At 32.5% G+C, this 21,595-nt stretch overlaps 2 protein-coding genes across 4 annotated transcripts; both read left to right on the forward strand.

Moving 5' to 3' along the window:
* Positions 1–3,107: 3,107 nt before the first annotated feature.
* Positions 3,108–6,465, forward strand: LOC124848392 (auxin response factor 18-like). Its single transcript, XM_047326051.2, has 2 exons — positions 3,108–4,558; positions 5,325–6,465. The coding sequence occupies exons 1-2, from the start codon at positions 3,488–3,490 to the stop codon at positions 6,072–6,074; spliced, it is 1,821 nt and encodes a 606-aa protein (XP_047182007.1). The 5' UTR covers positions 3,108–3,487; the 3' UTR covers positions 6,075–6,465.
* A 5,586-nt stretch (positions 6,466–12,051) lies between these two features.
* LOC124848385 (phosphoglucosamine mutase family protein) lies at positions 12,052–21,473 on the forward strand. 3 transcript variants are annotated; one of them, XM_047326042.2, is made up of 18 exons: positions 12,052–12,354; positions 12,670–12,906; positions 13,172–13,244; positions 14,417–14,600; positions 14,719–14,771; positions 16,274–16,362; positions 17,043–17,279; positions 17,491–17,555; positions 18,877–18,937; positions 19,021–19,138; positions 19,220–19,301; positions 19,406–19,478; positions 19,631–19,692; positions 20,009–20,104; positions 20,470–20,624; positions 20,707–20,803; positions 21,004–21,081; positions 21,169–21,473. In XM_047326042.2, the coding sequence occupies exons 1-18, from the start codon at positions 12,348–12,350 to the stop codon at positions 21,277–21,279; spliced, it is 1,878 nt and encodes a 625-aa protein (XP_047181998.2). In that variant the 5' UTR covers positions 12,052–12,347; the 3' UTR covers positions 21,280–21,473. The 3 variants fall into 3 exon arrangements, with proteins under 3 accessions (XP_047181998.2, XP_087953590.1, XP_047181999.2); XM_047326043.2 differs by lacking the exon at positions 12,670–12,906 and having other exon boundaries at positions 12,055–12,354; XM_088097464.1 differs by lacking the exons at positions 14,417–14,600; positions 14,719–14,771 and having other exon boundaries at positions 12,054–12,354.
* Positions 21,474–21,595: the final 122 nt, after the last annotated feature.

A 21,595-nucleotide genomic window follows, 5' to 3' on the forward strand; every position in this document is an offset into this window, starting at 1 on the left:
AGGCCTTAGCCTTAGGGTAGGGCCGAAGAGGTAGAGCCTCCCCTTAATGCATCTCTTTTTTGTTTTCCTATTTTCACCATTCACATATAATATTAATTTTTATAAGTAGGAAAAAAAATTATCAATATTGAGAAATATAAGATAAATGATAAAAAAAAAGGCCGTTGCAAGAGGGAGAAATTTTCAGGATTGAATAATTTAAAATTCTTTTAACTGATTAATTTTTTGGTTTGGTGGTCATTTCACTAGGTAACGTATGCAGTATTCTTTTAAAGAAATTGAGTGAGAAAGTTCGTAAATTATCTTAATTTGAGATATATTTGAATCTCCTTTGTTTCTTAAGATACATTTCATAAACCTTTTTTCAATCTGCGACCAGTATAATCACTTGCCATGCTAAATGTTCGTACAGAAATTCTTGGATGTTTCTGTTCTCTGATATTGTTTGAAATTATTTAATATTCTCTCTGTGTATTTATTTATTTATGTATTATTTTTTTGGTTGTGTTTTGTGAGTAGAGCTGGATTCCCTTTTGACCTCATTAATTTTCGTGATTTCACATTAAAGGCTTCCTTTTTCTTATTATACGATCTGCTGCATGTGTTCCATTTAAAGTTTGATGTTTTGATAAGTATTGGCATTAAATAGAAGTGGTAGTATCAATATTCGCAACTTTAGGTCATGCCTTTATTTGCATGTGGTCTCTTATCGTGGTAGGAGCGTCTCTGCTTTATTTATTGCACCATTTTACATTGCTAATTTCTGCTTAACGATATCAGCAATTAAAAATTTAAATATTCAAAATATCACATTAAATGTTTTTTATTTTTTTATTAGTTTTAATAAAATTATGCACTGCATTTTATTAACTGTGTTTAAAAGGTAAATATTGTATTTTTTTAAAATATTGTTAACTAATATAGGAAGCGTCGTTGCGAAAAAAAAGGGTGTTTCTTTTAAGATGAAAATAGTGATATTCTTGAAAAAGTCAAAATTATATATCTAAAAATATTACTCATATGTTGACGAACATTGACAAAAGATTTTTCATCGCTTAAGCTTTTATTTCGGGTACATTCATTTAAAAAATAAAATTAAATAACAGTTTAAATATATATATATATATATATATATATATATATATATATATATATATATATATATATATATATATATATATATATATATATATATATATATATATATATTCCTCACTTAATTATATAAAAACACCTTTTAAAGACTTAACATAATTCCCGAAGAAAATTCAATTCTAAAAAAATTGTATTTCGCGACTTACATAGGTTAAAAGTCAAACTTAGGTAGTTTCTAAAGACGAGGCAAGGCAATAATCATAAAAACAGTTAAGTAAAGCATAGGAACGGAGTTTGCCAATTTAGTTACATAAAACAGAACTTAAACAAAAAAAAACAATTACATAATTAAATGTCTCATTCAAGAATTAAGAGAAATATTATATCGCTCAATAATTAAATTCAAAATTGAGGATATTTTAATTTAATGGTTAAAAATTGGATTTAAATAAAATATTGACCAAACTCAATGATGCACCAAAAACCTTCGTGCATTTTATTAACGCCTAATTAAAATTCAGAAACTTCTGTAATTTAATAAAAATGGATTAAAACTGTATTGGTAAGGTTTTGTGATTTTATTATTTTTCAAATAGTTGTATAAAATGATTTATCGGTGATGATTAAATTTATAACATATTTCATTTCAAACTTATTCAATATTAGGTTCGATGTAGTTTATATGTTTGATATCTATGGCGTAGATAGTAAATAGAATTGTATTTTGAGTATTTGGCTGGAAAAAAAATTACAAAATTTAAAAACACGAAGGGGGTGTGAGCTTAGAAAGATAGAAGTGTTATTTGGAATATTTATTCTTTTTTAATCATGAAAACGAGTTCAGATTATCAAATTTTTTTATACTGTCTTTTTATTGTACACTTAAAATACATTGATTTAAATATATTAAAAATATTTAATACATTTTAAAACATCCTAAGTGTACTTCAATATATTTTAAAGATAGAATATAAGGACAATATAAAAAATCAACAATAAAATCTAAATTCCAAAATATATTACCTATATTTTCACCTTTTCATCTTCCTTGATTTCCATTCTTCTTTCTCTATAATTTTGCATGTAAGTTTTTAGGGTTTTTTAGGCATTGATAGAAATTAAAGTTTTGAATTAATTACTAAGGGTGTTTAATGTTTAGGACTTGATTTTGAATTGCTTGAGCATTGTTGAGGTGTGTGCTTCGTTTTCTTCAATCCTTAAAGTAATAAAAACTAGTTCATTGGATTTTATTCTATATTTCATATTTAATAATATATATATATATATATATATATTCATAATTAAGCTAACAACTGTTCAAGAATTAAATAACTTCCTTTTCTTGTTATCAATTTATATTAATTTATTATATAAAATATTGATAATATAATTAAGTAAACTTAACAATTTTATACTGTAAGAATAAAAAATGTATGCAACATACAGGCACAAATATATCTCTTTTAATATTTTAAAAAACACACGGATAAGATACACATCTAATACAAATTTATATAAAAATTACAGAGATTAAAATTATTGATTTTAATAAAGAAAATTTAAAACGAAAAGAAGAAAAAGAGAATAAATTTATTAAGAAAGAAAAAGAGTTGGTTTGGTTAAGGAGATTTCATAATTAATGACGGGCCGTTTCTTCATAATTTTTAAATAAAAATAAATCAGTATTAAAAATAATAATCATATGATAAAAATAAGTTAGAAAATAAATTTTTATATGTATGTATTTCAATCAAATAACTATTATATTATTTTCTCTACTAAAGAAAATAAATATATATATTTATATATATAATTTGATAGTGACATAAAAAAATATATTATTATATGGTTTTATCATTTATGAATACGTGAGTTGTAAACTGTAATGTCGATTTTCAATTCATGTTTGTGTTATGGTCGGCAACTGAGAGAACCACATACGCGTGTGACAGTGAGATAGAGATAGAAAGAGAGAGAGAGAGCAGTGTGTGTCTTTATGTACTTCCAACATCGCACTCTCTCTCACTCCCCACTCTTCCTTTCGCTTCTCTTCTCTTCTTCCACATCACACATTCTCTCTCTACTTTTTCTTCATCCACCAATCAGCAACACATTCACCTTTCTCTTTATTTACAACAATCTTCTTCTCCTTCCTTCATCAACCGTCACAATCTAGCCACCTTCTTTTTCTCCATCTCACTAACCATATCACATACTTCATTCAAACAACCCTGTTCTCCTCTTTGCATCTCTATCCTTTCTCCTTCCATATACCTTCATCTGTTATTATTCTTCTTGGCCACAGAAGAACACACACCTTATTTCCTTCAAACCTTTTCTCTGGGTTGTCTTTTCTCGTGAAAAGCGAGGATATTTAATATTTTACATTGAGATGTTCAAGGTTATAGAAAACATGGAGAGGGGTTCAGAAAGGTGCTTAGATTCTCAACTGTGGCATGCCTGTGCTGGTGCCATGGTTCAAATGCCACCTCTTAACACAAAAGTCTTCTACTTTCCCCAGGGCCACGCGGAGCACGCTAATGGGAAAGTAGATTTTGGCCAAACCAGGGTTCCACCACTCGTCCCTTGCAGACTCTCTGCCATGAAATACATGGCAGACCCTGACACAGATGAGGTGTATGTCAAAATGAGGCTGATCCCTTTGAGGGAACATGAATTGGATTTGGAGGATGATTGTTTCTTGGGGAACACTGTGGAGGGTCAAGAGAAACCTCCTACCTCTTTTGCCAAGACACTCACACAATCTGATGCCAACAATGGTGGAGGGTTTTCTGTGCCTCGTTACTGTGCAGAAACCATCTTCCCGAGGTTGGACTATTCAGCCGAGCCTCCAGTTCAGACAATCATCGCCAAGGATATGCATGGACAGTGCTGGAAGTTTAGGCATATCTATAGAGGGACGCCTAGGAGGCATCTTTTGACCACTGGATGGAGCAATTTTGTGAATCAGAAGAGGCTTGTTGCTGGGGACTCCATTGTGTTTCTGAGGGCAGAAAACGGGGATCTTTGTGTTGGGATAAGGAGGGCTAAGAAGGGGATTGGTGGAGGGTCTGAGTTCTCTTCCGGATGGAACCCTCTCTTTGGTGGGGGTTCTGGATTCTTGTGTGGGAGTGAGAGCAACTTGGTGGGTGGTGCAAAAGGCGGTGGTGACGAGATGGTAGGAAGAGTGGCTGCTGAATCTGTTGTTGAGGCCGTAGCTTGTGCTGTTAATGGTAGGCCCTTCGAGGTTGTGTACTATCCAAGAGCTAGTTCCCCTGAGTTTTGTGTCAAGGCTTCTGTTGTGAAGGCTGCAATGCAAATTCAGTGGTGTTCTGGGATGAGATTCAAAATGCCCTTCGAAACTGAGGATTCTTCTAGGATTAGCTGGTTCATGGGCACCATTTCTTCTGTTCAGGTTGCAGATCCCATTCGTTGGCCTGATTCTCCTTGGCGTCTTCTGCAGGTACAGTACACCCCATTATGGATTTCCTTTTACTATTGCATTAACATGATAACTTGTTCAGATCCCCTTCCTCAACTTGTCTTTACTCAGAGGCTATACTTTTATTCTCTCAGTGTGGTACTGATTTGACCAACAGTGACACTGCTTCGTCAATGGTGAAACTATTCATTGGATTTCCAGTTTACTCCTTTTCAACCTCATCCTAAAACTGTTCAATGCTTAAAAAAGATGTAGCACAGTTTACACTTTGTCAGACAAGATGATTATTTCCTGATGCAATGTTTTTGTTTATCTTTCTTATTTATGTGTTGTGCGCCTTTCCTATTAAATAGTTGCTGAATCATACTCTGACCTGTGCAAATTGTATGTGCTGTGTTCAGCGGCATTTTTATTTACAATATATTTGTTTTCTATAAATGGATTTTCTGAATGTTCTAGGTCCATTTCAATTAAAAAATAGCGGTTAATAGTAATAACTGTTGAACTACAGTAAAGTAGCAAATCGTTTTTCATCATTTTAAGCGTGTCTGTTCAGTGCTGACAATTCTTTCTAGCAAGTACAAATGGTTGCTTCAATTAGGCACTGTCTCCATAGAGTGCTTTTGATGATTGAGCTTTACTTTTGGAAGTTCGAGTTACCTTTACCTTTTAACAATACTATGGCAGGATGTTTGTCTTCAGTTTTTTTTTTGTTGGTTGGTACTCTTTTGGCTTAAAGTATGGTTAAACATGAAAATAATCTATAATTTGTGATGTCACGTTTCAGGTGGTATGGGATGAACCAGATTTACTTCAGAATGTGAAGTGTGTAAACCCTTGGCTGGTTGAACTAGTCTCTAACATGCCCACCTTCAATCTCTCTGCATACTCACCTCCTAGAAAGAAACAACGCTTCCTGCATGACCCATATTTTCAAGTCATCAACCAACTCCCAATGCCATCATTTTCTAGCAATCTTCTGAATTATACCAACTCTCTTTGTAACATTGAAAATAATAGTTCTGCAGGCATACAGGGAGCCAGGCATGCTCAATTTGGACTATCTCCATCTGATTTTCCCTTCAACAAGCTCCCAACAGACATGCTTCTAGGTGGGTTCTCTAGGCTCGACCATGCAACAAAACCTGTTAGGCCTCCTTGCGGAACCTATAAAAACAGCACTTCTAATACTACTACTAAGACCAATGTTGACATATCTTGCCTGTTGACTGTGGGAAATCCCATCCCGAATTTTAAGGAATCGAATGCAACAAAAGCACCCCACATCTTGTTATTTGGAAAACTTATTCACACTGAGCAAAAGAGTTCAAACACCAGCTCTGCAAGTACAACTGGGAATAGTGTGTCTGAGGGGAATTCACTCAAGACATCTAATGCTTCTGATGGCCTAGGTTCTGCTTTGCACCAAAATAGCCCAATTGAGAATAATTCTGATGGAGGGTCTCCCTGGTACAAGGATCAGCACAAGGCTGATCTGGGATCCGACAACGTTAACACGTTATGCATTGCTTTGTAACAGATCAACTTATTTTCAGTTGCTGCGCCAGTGAGTTCTTGAGGAAATCGTGCGGCTAACTATTTTTAACATATTTCAAAAGCTTTAGTGTTCCTTTGTTGTATAGGCGTTGTTTTTCCTTCGGCATAATTGTACTTAGGTGCAAGTTAACAAAAATATTACCCATTCGATTCAAAAACATCATAATTATTATGAGTTGTTATTTCCAACTGAGTAATCATGAAAACTAGAGGGGTAATATTTTTGTTAACTTTCACTCACTTAAGTTTCCTCTCTTGCTACATTTCTTATATGAGGGAGAATCCCTCTTCCAATTATGGGATATGATGTAACTCATCATAGAGATTGTCTTCTTCATTTAATATTCAAGTTCCCATAAACTTCTCTAGGTGATCTTTATCCAAAATTATCAATTCCTTTCTGTTTCGACACTTTTATCATTTCTGAAAAACCAAAATCCCCAGTCAGAGTAGTTGTCCTACGTAAAGCTTGAGGATTGTAACGGTCCGCAAAAAACGTAAATGACGGTGTTTGAATTTGACAATTGAAACTTACTGCAAGCCAAATCGCTTGTCCCTATTTCTTAGGAGTATTTCCTAAATTAAACCATAACATGAGTTAGGAAAACAAACCATCTAAAGTGAAGATATTTGGCATATAAACAGTGATAAGTATCTACAAGACTTCTCTTTCTGGATGCATTGATTAGTTTTACCAAGCAAGACGAAGAAGTTGTCAATTAATTAGTTTCCTATTTGTAGTTACTTTAGGGGACAATCAACTAATCAACAACTGCAGTCCCAAATAAAACAAAAATCTTCTTTTTTATTTGAATTTCACAGAGGTATGGCCCACGTATAGGTGGTGATCTCAGGATGAAGATACACATACACTCACTGCACACCAAGTTTTCTGGGACATTGGTGCATTAAGACAAGGATATCAACTCTCAATATAAAATGGCAAATACAGAGATCGGGTGAATAACATTATCAAGTTGAAGTTGATAATCACAATGCAGGCAACATCAGCCATTTTTTGTGCTTAAAGATATACCAAATAGCAGGGTCTCCTCAAGTACGGAACAGCACCTTGTTGTAGACTCCGTTTGCCGTTTTACCCCACAATTGGACAATAAACCGTGTGCCTTAGGTGGAAAAGTATCTACTTCACCAAGATTCTCCATAACCCTTTCTCCCAAAAATAAAAAACAAACACAGAAAATGATGATGTTACGTGGTAACAACTGCCAAATATTTCCAACACCAATCATGTTGGGAATAATTAAAAAACAAACACAGTTGTCTCACATCAGCAAATGTATTCATTTAAATGGATCTCAACAAGGTAAACAAGTCAATCATACCAAAAATTACTATGTAGATATATATGAATAACTCACAAAAACACAAGACTTTAAGATTTCACTTTTGTTGTTTGTCTTTTTTACCATTGGATACCCAATTTTTTTATGGCTTAACTCATTTTTTATTTTTGTCTATTCTCTTCTCAAAAGGCAAGCACACGCTTTTTAAAAACTGCTTTAAAAACATTATGAACAAGTTGATATAACACTCGGAACAAATTGAATCTAAACAATGCAAACATTTTTCCTCCAGAAATATAGCTTAAAGCATAACACTTATATATTCTTGACTATTGTATCAGCAGCACTAAAACTACCAGTAGAAGTTTTTTTCTCTGCACCAATTTAATATGGCAAAACTATTGCCATCAATAATAGTTATGTTGTTCGTCTTTTTCGATAAATATCCTAAATATCCTAGTGGTGATGCAATAGTTAATCCTACTACTGTTATCATGTGAAGCAACCTGCATCTAATTTCCCAACCATCGGTTAGTATATAAGATAAGGTTGACTCTGATGGGCTGGCATTATAAACTCATTCTACAAATTCTTATAATATTTTTCTTTATTTACCAAACAAATAAAGTATTAAATGTTTTTTATGTTTTACGATAAAAAACACATCAATTTCAATTTTCTATTTCTTATAATAATGAAAGACATAAGAAAAAAATTCTAAGAAGATACAGCATTTCTCAATTCACAAATCATCATCACAGATCTAGCAATGAAATCAATATTTAAAGTGTATTGTAATCGAATTTCCCCTCCACTGTGTATCTCCTCTTCAACATATGGGTGTCACCCGCCATTAATTAAATCTATAATTCATTCACATAATGGTTGTTGCGATTGAAGGATCAGTCTTTGATTATGGGCCTCGTTAGATTTTTATTTCAACAAAGGAAATACATATAAACTACAAGGTCGTTGAATGTGAAAGAAAAATTGGCAAAATTCATTAATAATTAAATTCAGTCTATTTTGCATATGTGAACTATGTTAGCTACTTGTGACGTGCAATAGGTTCATCATATAATATATATATTGTGTGTTAGCTGGATGGTATACCTAAAAAGTCTACTAGAGAAGAAAGTGGTATAATATGGTACAATATGAAACAAAAGACATTAATTTGGAGAGAAAAATGCACGTGAGCCTCTTCTTTTGAGAATTAAAAAGAGTTGGATGGAAATGGCGTTGTTTAATTGTTAACGTTGGACATGCTTTATATAATTGAATGACCCTAAATAATTGGTAGTTTAGTATTTATAAATGACTTGTGTAAGACATCTGTATGAAACACTGTATTAACTTCTAACCTAATTTTCTTTTCGGTGTATAAATATGTAGGGCTGTTTCATTATAAAATTGTCTTAGGTGCTTATATATGGTAAGATTATTAAACTTTTACACAGAAATTTCAGTTTAAGTGTTGATTAACATACTGTAAATGATGAAGTCAGTAAAGATAATTTTAAGTAAATAAATAGTGGTGTTTGGACATGGTTAATCTGCATATGGGTATCAATGACATTGACCAGTAATTATACTGCAAAACGTTGGTTACATTTCATTTTTCTGTAAGTTGCTATAATCAATGGAAACCAATAAAGAAATGGCATGCAGATGATAAGAATATAGAAAAATAAAAAGCTAATGTTCCGCCTATAAAATGGCAAAACGTATAGCTTAGTAATCAACATTACGATCCCCAAGTATGACGAAGTTGCAGGAAAAAGAGTAAATGATCTCTTGGGATCCCAGTTATATGAATTTTTTTGCCCTCACATGAACTTGAGATTATGACTTACTCAACTCTGTGTGGGTGCGTGTGATGTTGTTAGTATAATATATAGTTGTTTTTTTCCCAAGCAAAGAAAGATATAGAAAGGTCAAGAAACACAGCTCAACTCAAGTATTTCATGCCCCCAACATCGGCACAAAGTGTGTTTTTGTGTTGGACAAAGATTATGTATGTACACTTGTTTAATAATTTAATATAAGAGTGTAGGGTTTGCATGTGAAGGTTAATGAAGGTTTATTATAATGGCTGGAAATAGTTGGCTAACCCTGCCATGTTAATTTTTTGGGATGAATCACAGATCCCAAGAGGTTTCTTCGTAAGTCAACTAATGTATCAGATTTCCCACATGGGGATTGTGGATTGTCCATTGTCAACTTTATCTGCTTCCATGTCTTGTTCGACCATAAATTTTGTATTGCTTTTAAAACATGATTTAGACATATGGAACATCGAAATTGAACAAGCTGGTTCTATTCGTGAGTCAGAAAGTTGGTATTCCAACATTAAAAAGTCAAACGCACCATTTTCAAACATGGATGTGATTGTGAAATTGCCCTAGTTGTCATCTGTCTATGGAGTTGACTGTATCTAAGCGAGTGATCAAAGTGAGAACGTGACTCTAAGATATGAACTTCAATTATTGCAAAACTTCCTTCGTGCAGTGATTTCTACACACTCCAGATGCTCAAAGTTATGGACATTCAATCTTTTATTAGTCATATTCAAATTTACTAGCAATAAAATCTTTGTATAGTACCTTTTTTTTTTCATGAATGATATCATATAAGAACAATTTGTATCAAAATCAAATAAAATCCTTCAATCTGAGTCTTAGACTCTGATCTTTTCTGGGATTTTGGACTGAATTGTTTACCTTTTTAGAAGATTGTACCTTACTATAGACCAAATATATAGAGATTCATTTTGAAGTATTTTGTATTTTGTACGTAGTCGATCTAGTTTGAAGTCCTACGTTATATCCAGCCATTATAATTCTTTTTGGATTACATTGATTCTATAAATCTAAATCAAATTCAAACTAAATCAATTAAATTGCTTTATATTATTTGGAGTAATTGAATTATTTTACTTTAAATCAAACTATAACTAGTTTGGTTCTTGAATTAATAGTTTTGAACTCATAATATTTTTTCTTAAAGAAAAAACTTTTACAGACAATTAATATTTTAGTATTTTAAACTTGAAAAATGATTATTTGGCACTCACATTTTTCTCTTACTTTCACTTTATAACCCATTATATATTATAATACGTATTAGAATTTTATATATATTGAAAAATAAAACAAATATAATTAAAATAGTATTATATTGAGCTGTCAAATGTGAAAATAACACCACCCTTTAAACTTATCTGCTTTTTTCTTTTCATTTTTCGTTTCCGTTAAATTTTTATCCGGTGTTCCTAAATGTATTTGGTTATGTTTAGTATCGAAATTCTTTAAGAGATTGCAGGTGAAGTAAATCAATATAAAAACGTAGCTATATAAATGTTGTATATTAATTGAAAATAATATTAATAATTCAAATCGCGTAATTATTGTTAAAAATTATTAAAGAATACAAAACATTTTACAGTAATATTAATTTGAAAATTTATATTGTAAGTAAAGCATAAAATAGAATTTTAAAAATGTAATAATTTTTTAAGCTAACCCAGTGACTTCAAACGAATCAACACAATTTTAGTCAGATAAGTGCAATTTGAACTATCTAATTTTTATATGGAAAAAAATTAATGAAGCGAATCTAATTAAATTTGATCAGTTTAAATTTTATTTTAAAGTAGAAAAAACCATCTAAGTTATAAACAACCTCCCATTAATTTGTTTTTTGTTGGGGTTGATTTTCAGTCAAGGCATGGATTTGTCTAATCGGAGCCCAAAAAGTTAAACTAGGCCGAACGTGATTGTTTTCTATAAGGAATATCTTTCTGCACCCCATGTTTTTGTTTCCCGTATCTCATAATTTTTAAAATTCTAACTATACCTCTTCTATAATTAAGTTTTGGATTGTCCAATCCGTAAATATTTTAACTTACATAATCCAAAATTCAAAAATACTATTTTTATATCTTTGAAATTATATAATTTGAAATACATGTTTACGAAGAAAAGGACGTTGCAGTAAAATAAAGGAGAGAAGAAAAATATATGATGGGCCGCAGAATGATGTGTGCACCCCATCGAAATGTAACCCATTTTTTCTCATTGCACCACTAGTTCTCCACTCCACTACACTCTTTTAGAAGGAGAGAGAGAGAGAGAGAGAGCACTTATTCTATAAAAAAAAAAATTGATTTTGAAATTTATCATTATTTATGTTCTAAAATTTATTTTATAGAAACTATAGTTATTTGATGTTATGAAAATATAATTTTAGAAGGTAATCTGAAAATTACCGATGCAGTTAAAAATTATGTTGGTGCATGAAGAAAATGCCCTTATGAGAATACCTTGTACTGGAAACTGAGCTAATACCCAGAACACAACTTGCTAATTTCCATTTCCCTCTTTCCTTTCACACCACAAACTCAATTTTTTCTTTTTTTTGGAAACTGAGCATCAAATATCCTAAGCTTATACCTTTTTAACAAATAGACACCACAAATTATCATTTAATCTTCATTAGAATTTAAAAATTTATTATTGTTTCAATAAAATTAATTTTCATTCTATATGAGAAGTTTGCGTTTGATATTTATCTTTTGAATAAAATTTATATTTTTATTTACCTAACATGAATAAGATAAATTAGTTTTTGGGTGAGAGTGGATGAGGATGCTAGGGTGCAGTTTATCTGATGATGGTGCAAGACAAAGAGCCAATCTTTGTCCCTGTTTGTTGTACACAAAACTTTAAAACTAAAAGAATAAGAAGAAAATTGGAATAGTGAGATGGGTAACATGAAGTCACGTGTGCGAGGTTTGTTTGTTGTAAAGCGCAGTAGGTGGAACTGAACTAAGCTGAAGTGGAAGAAGGTCACAGAAATATTCAAAACACAACAAGGTTCTCACTTCTCTCTAATTCTCCGTCACGGCAATTCAAGCACCCTCTCTGCAACTTTCATCACATCACATGGCAGGTCTCATTCCATTTCAACCCTTTTCTTTTTTCCTTCCTTCTGTTCATCCATTCAATTCAATTACGTCCCATCGTTCGTAAGTTGCTCATCGAATTAATTATTCAATACTTGACGATAATAGTGATGATGATAATAATTGGAATCGGAACGTGTTGGTGTTCGTACAATCCAAGTTTCGTGAAATTTTGCTGTGAACAACTAGAGATAGAGAAATAATTCACCCCACATGATGACCAGAAAGATGTAATCGGTGGAGAGTTTTTGTTTACCTGGAAATCTGAATGATCTGATAAAGGTGTGAATGTTTATATGCAGCGACATCAGGGAAGATTGTCCAAAATGTTTTTGTGTCACACAGCTTCCAACAGAATACACAGTTGTTCGCTTCACAGTCACAGGGTCGAAGGGACTATTATTTTTCCCCTTATCCCCGCAACTCAAACCTTCCCTCTCCGCTAGGGAAGTTGGCATGGACTGCCTCTTCCATTCAATTGCGCACTTTATACAAACCCCAGAATCATTTTAGTATCCAGAGAAATTTTCACTGCAATGGTCTGTTCTAGATTCTAATTATACTGGTTCATATGAAGCCAAAATACTCATACATTTAAACACATTTAAAATTATGCTCTTTTTAACCTTTCTTTTACAGGCTTCTTCGATGTAAGAATATTGTGTTAGTATCTGCATATAGGCATACATTTCGCCTGTGTTTTTTACAGAATTTGCTTTACATTCAACCTTTCTTTGGGTTTTAACTAGCGTGTTTTCTAATGGATGCTTGTTCCTTCCATTTCATTTGGACTTCTGGTTGCAGCTTCTTCATCTGTTTCTGCTACTGCTTTGCCATATCTAGACAAGACAGATTTTCTAAAGCTTCAGAATGGCAGGTGAAGATAACTTTATGAAAGCAATCTAGCTAATAAGTGTATATTGGTACAAAACCTACTTCTTCAGCGTACTATCTGCCCCCTCCTTTTTTTCATCATAATAGAAATTTGTTCAGGCCATCGTGTTTTCTTTCCATACCTTATTTTAGTCAAAGGATGGTGATTCTGTTAATTATGTGGAGAGAGAGATACTAAGTGAAAAGGAAGAGATGAAAACATCAAAACAGGAAGCAAAGTACTCTGTAAAGGTTCTGAGTGGTAAAAAGAGGAAAGGAGATGAACATAGAATATAGTTGAATCCTCTTTGCTCCTTTCCTTTCCATTACCTTTTTAATTGCTGCTTTTCTGTACACAGTCTATGTTGTGTATGTCTAGGCATTTAGATAAAATAGAAAAAAAATAAAACTTATAGTATTCTATTTATTTCTTAAGACCTTATTTTGCCACTTAACCCAAAAATTAAAAGTTAATTATTTCATGTAAAATATTTTGTAATTGCTATATAATCTTTTCACGTTCAGTATAATAATGACTGTAATCTTGTACTTTATTTAAAGAAAGCTTGTAGCTAAAATATCCCATCTTCCTTTTTATTAAGATGGCTAGCAATTTTACATTTGAAGATGAACTCTTGGGTGTTATTAAGGCTTTTGATATCACCCTTCAAAAAGGTTGAGAGCTCTTTGGGTGGAGATCGATTTTTTGCTAAATGTGAAAGCTTCTTCTGATACTTCTCGAGTTCCTTGGAAGTTAAGGAACAGATATAGTAATGTTTTTGGAGTCTATTAAGAATATACAATCTAGATTTTCACACATTTTTTGGGAGGAAAATAGGCCTATGGATTGTTTAGCTGTTTATGCTTTTAGAGTTTTAATTTTTACCGGGTGAGATGAAGTACCTTTATGATTGTCTCTGAATTTCGTACACATTTCGGATTCCTTTAGTGGCTTTTGGTTTGGTCCCCCACTTTTGTATTTCTTTTTTCTATTAATTGTATAACAAATGCTGCATATGATTGGTGGAGGTTGTAGCGCTAACCTGGTTTGGATTGTAACCTGTATGGTGATGCAATAGCATTCTTTCCTTTTGATTAAAAAAAGATGCACTAGCATTTATTGGGCTTACATCCACACTGACTCATATAAACTTATAAATGAAATTAACTTAACAGTGACATACGTGGTGTGGCTATTGATGGTGTCGAGGGAGAGAAAGTTAACCTCACTGAACCTGTTGCTGAGGCAATAGGAGCTGCTTTTGCTGCATGGTTAATGGAGAAGAAAAAAGCTGACTCTTCCCAGCATTTGAGAGTTTCTATTGGCCATGATACCCGAATATCAGCCAAATTATTACAGGTTTAGATTGTTCTGTGTAACATTTTTTTTAACACCCACCTTTAAATAAACTGATTGTTGATTGTGTTAAAACTCTGATGGTTATGAAACTAAATGTTTGTCCATTGTCAAATTTTAGAATGCAATTTCTCGAGGTCTCGCTGGTGCTGGCCTAGAATTTGTCCACTACGGGTGGGTGATATCAATTTTTTCTTGAAAAATATTTGCATTTTTTATTTGCATGATAAAGTGTATTATTGGTTTTAAAACCCCAATGTCTGCAATTACTGTTCAAGCATATACCATACACTGATACTCTTGTTTCAAGATAATATAATCAGATTTGAGCATGGATATTCAGTTAATTTGATCAAACTATGCAGAAAGTTTTGGTTTGAAGCTACAACCTCTGAAGAAGGTGAACGACAAGCTCTTAGTACATTATAATTTGGGGATGGCAATAGTGATGGGTTTACTTGCTGAGAAAAACTAAAGTTAGTGGGAGACATGCTAGAGTTTATAGTGAGCTTGCACCCAAAAATGGGATGAAATTTGTAACGAGATACAGCACATGCATTTTATAATTCTTATGTTAGTAAAGTGGTTTTGAGTGTTAGCACTGGACTGGTAACGAACTTCTGGCACTGAAGTAAGATAACCAATAAAGATTCCGTTGCTTATGTTAAGGTATTGGGGAAAATAGCAAGATGTTAGCGCTAAAAAACAAGATCGAGTTGTTTGGAAATAATTAAAAGTTGCTTACTAGTAACTATTGTGTTAATGAGTTCACTGTTGATCAGCCAAAAACTCAAAATAATTACTTAGTTTTTGGGACTTCTTGTGCTATTTACTAAGAAATTACTAATCGAATTGCAAATTAAAGGCTAAGGAATTACTTAGTTTTTTAATGTACTTCTATATTGTTGAGCCTGGTTTTTAGCTGCCTATCTGTTTATTTTATTGTCTAATCACCTGTAGGAAAACTAACTTGAGTGTATAAGCCGTAACTATTAAGCTGCTATTGTAATTTGCATATCATAAGATTATTGATAATGACTAGTTCATCTGCTTCTTGGTTGCATCTTATATGCATAGCCATTTGATTAGCTCATTTTTTCTGATATGATCATGCTTCCCTGTGTTTCTGTTTCAGCATATGTTATTTTGTTTGATAAATTTTACCATGGATATTTGGTATTATAAACTTAAATATGCTTCTAGTCTCTGCAAAATTAGTGCTTTTGATTTTAATTCTTAAAAATTGTTGAAAATCATATTTCCAGTCCCTACTGTTATGTGACACTCTTCAATTACGTATGTTCAACAGAAATTGACTATCCCAAGTAATACTTGCTAGTGCTTGAAGTACAATGTCTACCTCTAAAATTTTTTCTAAACCCCTCAATTAAATGTTATTTATATACCTTCACATGAACTTTAGAGACAAAAAGCGATTTTATATTTTGGAGACAAAAATATTTAATAAAGATTAAAATCAAGACTTTTTTATTTTGTATAGGGACTAAAATCAATTATTTAAAATTCTAGGAGATGGTAAGCAAAGAAAATATTACATTAGGAAAAAAGTCAAAAACATGTTTATTTTGTAGGAATTAAAAGCAAATTTCAGCCTAATATTATTACCCAATTGTTTTCATGGCCTAATGTATTTAATACTGTCTTTTCATTTCTAGATTAGCATCAACACCGGCCATGTTCAATTGCACACTCACAAAGGATGAAGCATTTTTGTGTCCTGCTGATGGATCTATTATGATTACAGGTACATTATAAAGCTTTAAATGACATTGTTTTAACTTTTAAGATTTCGCCAACTTGGCCATTTATGCAAAAGTCATTTTGGATTGATCTATGGTATCAAATTTCATCTTAAAACCAATTGGTGTTAAGTGAAGCTGTCCAACTAATATTAAGCCACACTCCAAGAATTGAGGCAGACCATTTGAGACTTCCCAACACCCCATTCTGCAGATATCTACCAAACTAGGCCAGTCTATCAAAATAGGCAATTACCAAAATGAGTTGTAGGCTCTGATACCACTTCGGATTTCATCTTAAAATCAATTGGAATTAAGTGATATTGTCTAACAGATATATAAGCCGCACCTCAAAAATTGAGGCAGAATATGTAAGACTTCCCCATGTGTGGACATAGCACAACCTCCTTTTACTAAAAGTTTAACGAATCAAGTAGAATAGATTTACTTGAAAGCTGAGACACTGAATACCAACAGCTTTGGTTTTCATGAGTATCCATTTTATTTTGTACGGTATTCACTTATTATTTTGCATTTATTGTTTGTTAATGTCCATGAATTGTGAATGCTGTGTTTTTTTTATGTTCCAATTTGACTTTGATAATTCATAAATTTATTTTTCGTAGATAAATGAAATTGGATGCTGGTTTGTCTACTAACTATGAAATGTCCCGTATGTGAACAGCAAGTCATCTGCCTTTCAACAGAAATGGATTCAAATTTTTCACTAATGCTGGTGGGCTTGGGAAGGTTGACATCAAAGATATCTTAGAGAGGGCTGCAGACATATACAATCAATTTACCCCAGAAAGTTTGAAGAATTCAGAGCAAAAAGCTTTATTAACTTTTAAGAAAGTGGATTACATGATTGCTTATACATCTGATCTGGTAAAAGCGGTTCGCAAGGCTGCTGGAAACATAGGCATGACTTCACTTAAGTATTTATACAATAGTCAATATGTTTGGGGATAAAATTAATGCATTGTTCCCTAAATGAAGAGGAAGAATAATGCAACTCTAATTAGAGACCTGTTTTTATTATTCAAGTTTTTTCTGTAAAATTTATAGTTTTTCCTTTTGTTTTTGATTTCCTGATCTTGTTTGCTAAAGTTTATTGCACTGTTTATACACAGAGAAACCATTGGATGGTTTTCATATAGTTGTTGATGCTGGCAATGGAGCAGGAGGTTTTTTTGCAGTAAGTTCTATTTAATCTCCTTAATTTTTTTGTCTGTTAATAACTTTCTAGTATTATGAATTTCACTTAAAATATCTATATAAATTATTGTGAACATTGTACTCTTCTAAAGTGAGAAATGTTCTCTAAAGGGTAAACTAAAGGGCAAATCTATAACCGCTGATTAAAAAAAAATCAATTGTTAAGATTATGGTAAAATACATTCACATGTGTAACAAACTGTGATTTTCTATCCAATGGGTATATCCACAATTACACTTGAAAAACTTCTATCAAGCTTTTTCTTTTTTGACAAACTTCTTTGCTTAATAAGTACATATAATCGTGTCTTAATAAGTCTTCTATGAGCTGTTCTTTTTTATATGATTTACCATGGGCCAATATGCATGAATAATATAATTTAGTTTTCTTTTGGTTTCTGGCTCATCTCATGTGAAATCATAAAAATTATTTTTCCCTAATTACAAAAATTATTGCATTAACTATGTACGGGTATAAAGATGGGTAATACCCAAATTTTTAAAGTGGGTACGAGAACAAAGATGAGTATGTACACGTATTGTTTTAAATTATTAAAATATCTATAATTTATTATGTAATCTGAAAAACTTATATTAACTTTTCTTTTGTCCTTAATTTTGTAACTTATTTCTAAGATAAATATTTGATCATTTTTATTATTTTCTATACTTATTTGACCTCATCTAATTGTTATTGGTAGATACTCTTATTTGATATTTATATAATTATATTTCTTTCTTGATATTTGATATTAGATAAAAAAATATGTATCCTTTTAACATTAAATACTTGAAGATGAGACAAAAACTTCATACTTATTGGATATGGACATGAGATAGTTAAACCCACATTTGTCCCATTCTGTTACCATCCCTAGTTACAAACATATGCACACTGTCTGAAACTGCTTTAGAAGTATAGCAGGTAATTTACAGTGAAAATAGATCTATTTTTACAACTTTGATATTTTTACTGAGTTCTGGAAGACTGAAACTGACGTACATGGTATTTTTATAGGATCTTTAAAATAAAATCAGCTGAGAAAATTGTTGATGATGACCTTTTTATAATTTTATATTATGCATTTGGTAAGATAATAATTTTTCTAGATAGAATCTTAGTAGTTTTTCTGAAATTTCTAATTTCTTTACACCGGGGAAGACTAGTTCATAAATTAATTAATGGATTAGATTATTGTGTATAATTTGAAATCATTCAAAATATCAGAATGTTTTTATCTGGTTAAGGTTTTTGGCTCTTGCATCAAACTTGATATTTGATATTACTTTTCGGTGAATAGGAAAAGGTTTTGAAACCTCTGGGGGCAATAACTTCTGGTAGTCAATTTTTGGAGCCTGATGGTAATAACATCTTCTGGAGGAGTGATTTCAGCTGGTTATGGTACATAAACTCATAGTAACAGATGGATTTTGTCTTCGTTCAGGCTTGTTTCCAAATCACATCCCAAATCCTGAGGATAAGACAGCAATGAAAGCTATAACCCAAGCAGTCCTCGACAACAAAGCTGATCTTGGAATTATCTTTGATACTGATGTGGACAGGTAAGATTCTTATTACTAAGAGATTGCACAGAAACGCTACCGTTTTCAAATTTATTGAGCATCAACCACTTTCATATGTAGATCTGCTGCTGTGGATTTCACTGGTCGTGAATTTAATCGGAATCGTTTGATTGCCTTAATGGCAGCTATTGTTCTTGAGGAAGTAAGGTTTTTAACTTTAGCTTATTTCAGACCTGGTTTCTTAACCTCAAATTTCCCTGTATCAATTATTTCTCATCAGTCTTTTCCTTCTCTCATTTTCTGTAGCATCCTGGAACAACTATTGTCACAGACAGTGTGACTTCCGATGGGCTTACTACCTTTATCGAGAAGAAACTCGGTAGGAATCTAAACTGCCATGGCCTTTTAGTTGGCCTTTCTCACCTTCTTTTAAGATTTCATCATGAACTAGAGTATTTTTCATTGAATTCGAATAGAAAATTACTTGAAAACAGATTAGAGTTAATAACTTGCTGGTACTGTTTTTCTTAGGTGGCAAACACCATCGGTTCAAGAGAGGCTACAAAAATGTGATTGATGAAGCTATTCGTTTGGTATGATGAGAGCTTGCCCATAATTCAATAAATTATGGATCAAATTAGTTATGCCTGGTGGCCTGTGCTTGTCTGTGCCAGTATTTCAAATTGAAGCTTGTACATTTTAGCTAAATTTATAAAAATGAGTCCTAGTAGTAACACCTGGCTAAAATGCAAAACGAAAGCAATTTAAGAAATAATTCGTGTTTAGATACCTAGCTTCCATTGTGCATTTTTCATCTTGTTTCTTTTAATATATATATTTTTAAAAAAATTTCAATTTCATATTTTCATGTGTTAAATATTTGACTTGTGGTACTAATATTGCCGACAGAATTCTATAGGAGAGGAGTCACATTTGGCAATTGAAACCAGTGGACATGGGGCTCTCAAGGAGAATCACTGGCTGGATGATGGTGCATACCTAATGGTATATTATGTAGTCACATTAAGTAAACGAAATAATCACCCTATTACTTGCTCTTCATTAATCAATTATTGATATTATACGTACCCAGGAGTTGAACCTTTCAACTATATGATGAAGATATTAGTAGAGGACCATAGGCAAAGAATATGTACACTTCTTACTTGAACTAAATTTCCCATGACTTGACACTACGCTGCATTAGATTGTGAATATAACTGTGTTGTAGAATCAAGAAATAGATCAGATTAGGTGAGAAGAGGTTCCAGTGATATGTTATCATACTGCTGTACCGAGCTAAGCAGGATCCAAGATTAGTTTTAATATTCAAATTATGACAAAGGCGATATATGACATTTATTCTGCAGGTTAAGATCTTAAATAAACTTGCTTCTGCAAGAGCTTCTGGAAATGGTGGTGGAAGCAAGGTTTTGACTGATTTAATAGAAGGGCTTGAGGAACCTGCTTTTGCTACAGAACTGAGATTAAAGATAAACCAATTCCATCCAGATCTTAAAGAGGGGTAAGCTAGTGTATAAAGGTTCTCTGTTTGTGTGCATCCATCCATTATTGTCATTAATTCACTGACATGTCTGAGCTTTTAGATCTTTTCGGGAATACGGAGAAGCTGTGCTGAAACAATTGGAGAATTCAATTGGCTCTGATCCAAGTTTGCACAAGGCTCCCGTGAACTACGAAGGGGTATGTTTGTCCCTGCTTATTGCTAAATTGTAAGCCTGTTTAGTTAGTATTGACGATGAAATTGTCAGTGACAAATTATGGAGACAATTAGGACTAACATGTTCCAAAATTGGAATTTGCATACAATTCTACATTGATTGGTTTTCTGACTTTCTGCTCCCAAAATAATTTATTGCTTGTCTGATCTAATCCTCAACCAGGTCCGAGTTTCTGGCTATGGGGGATGGTTCCTTCTGCGATTATCACTCCATGATCCTGTACTTCCCCTTAACATTGAGGTAAAGGCCCGCACAACACGTATTGTGGAGTTTATATGCAACCTTTAAGTAATGCAACTAAATCAGAATTAACATAATTCACTGTAGGCACCTAGTAATGACGATGCTGTGAAGCTCGGACTTGCTGTGCTTGAAGCTGTAAAGGGATTTGGAGGTTTAGATACATCGGCCTTGAAGAAATTTGTTGGAGCATCATAATTCAATGCTTCGTACAAGAATTGAGTTGGGTGATAGAAATGCTTTCGCTTCTATGTTTTCAGTTATACAAAGAGGTTCCCTATACTTGCATCAGCGGCAACAGAGGGTGAATTAAATTATTGTCATGAGAATGGTGTGTTGTCTTGTGAATTAGAAATATCAGAGATATCTATAAAAAAGAAATTTTAATGACATCAAGATCTACGGTATAATTTTTTTGTGCTTCGCATTTAACATTATTGACATTTTTTTGATATACTTTTGGACCAGTAACCAGACAGGTGCCGCCTTTCCATTTTTCTGAAGGAATCATCCA

Source organism: Vigna umbellata, chromosome 8 (genome assembly GCF_029865625.1).
Source record: "Vigna umbellata cultivar VRB3 chromosome 8, Vumbellata_1.0, whole genome shotgun sequence".
In the NCBI taxonomy this organism is placed as follows: Eukaryota; Viridiplantae; Streptophyta; class Magnoliopsida; order Fabales; family Fabaceae; genus Vigna; species Vigna umbellata.

Coding starts and splice junctions, on each gene's coding strand:
- LOC124848385 (XM_047326042.2), top strand. Junction 17,556..18,876: donor GAGCAGGAGGTTTTTTTGCA/GTAAGTTCTATT, acceptor TTCGGTGAATAG/GAAAAGGTTTTGAAACCTCT. Junction 19,139..19,219: donor TTTGATACTGATGTGGACAG/GTAAGATTCTTA, acceptor TTTCATATGTAG/ATCTGCTGCTGTGGATTTCA.
- LOC124848392 (XM_047326051.2), top strand. CDS start 3,488: ATGTTCAAGGTTATAGAAAACATGGAGAGGGGTTCAGAAAGGTGCTTA. Junction 4,559..5,324: donor CTCCTTGGCGTCTTCTGCAG/GTACAGTACACC, acceptor GTCACGTTTCAG/GTGGTATGGGATGAACCAGA.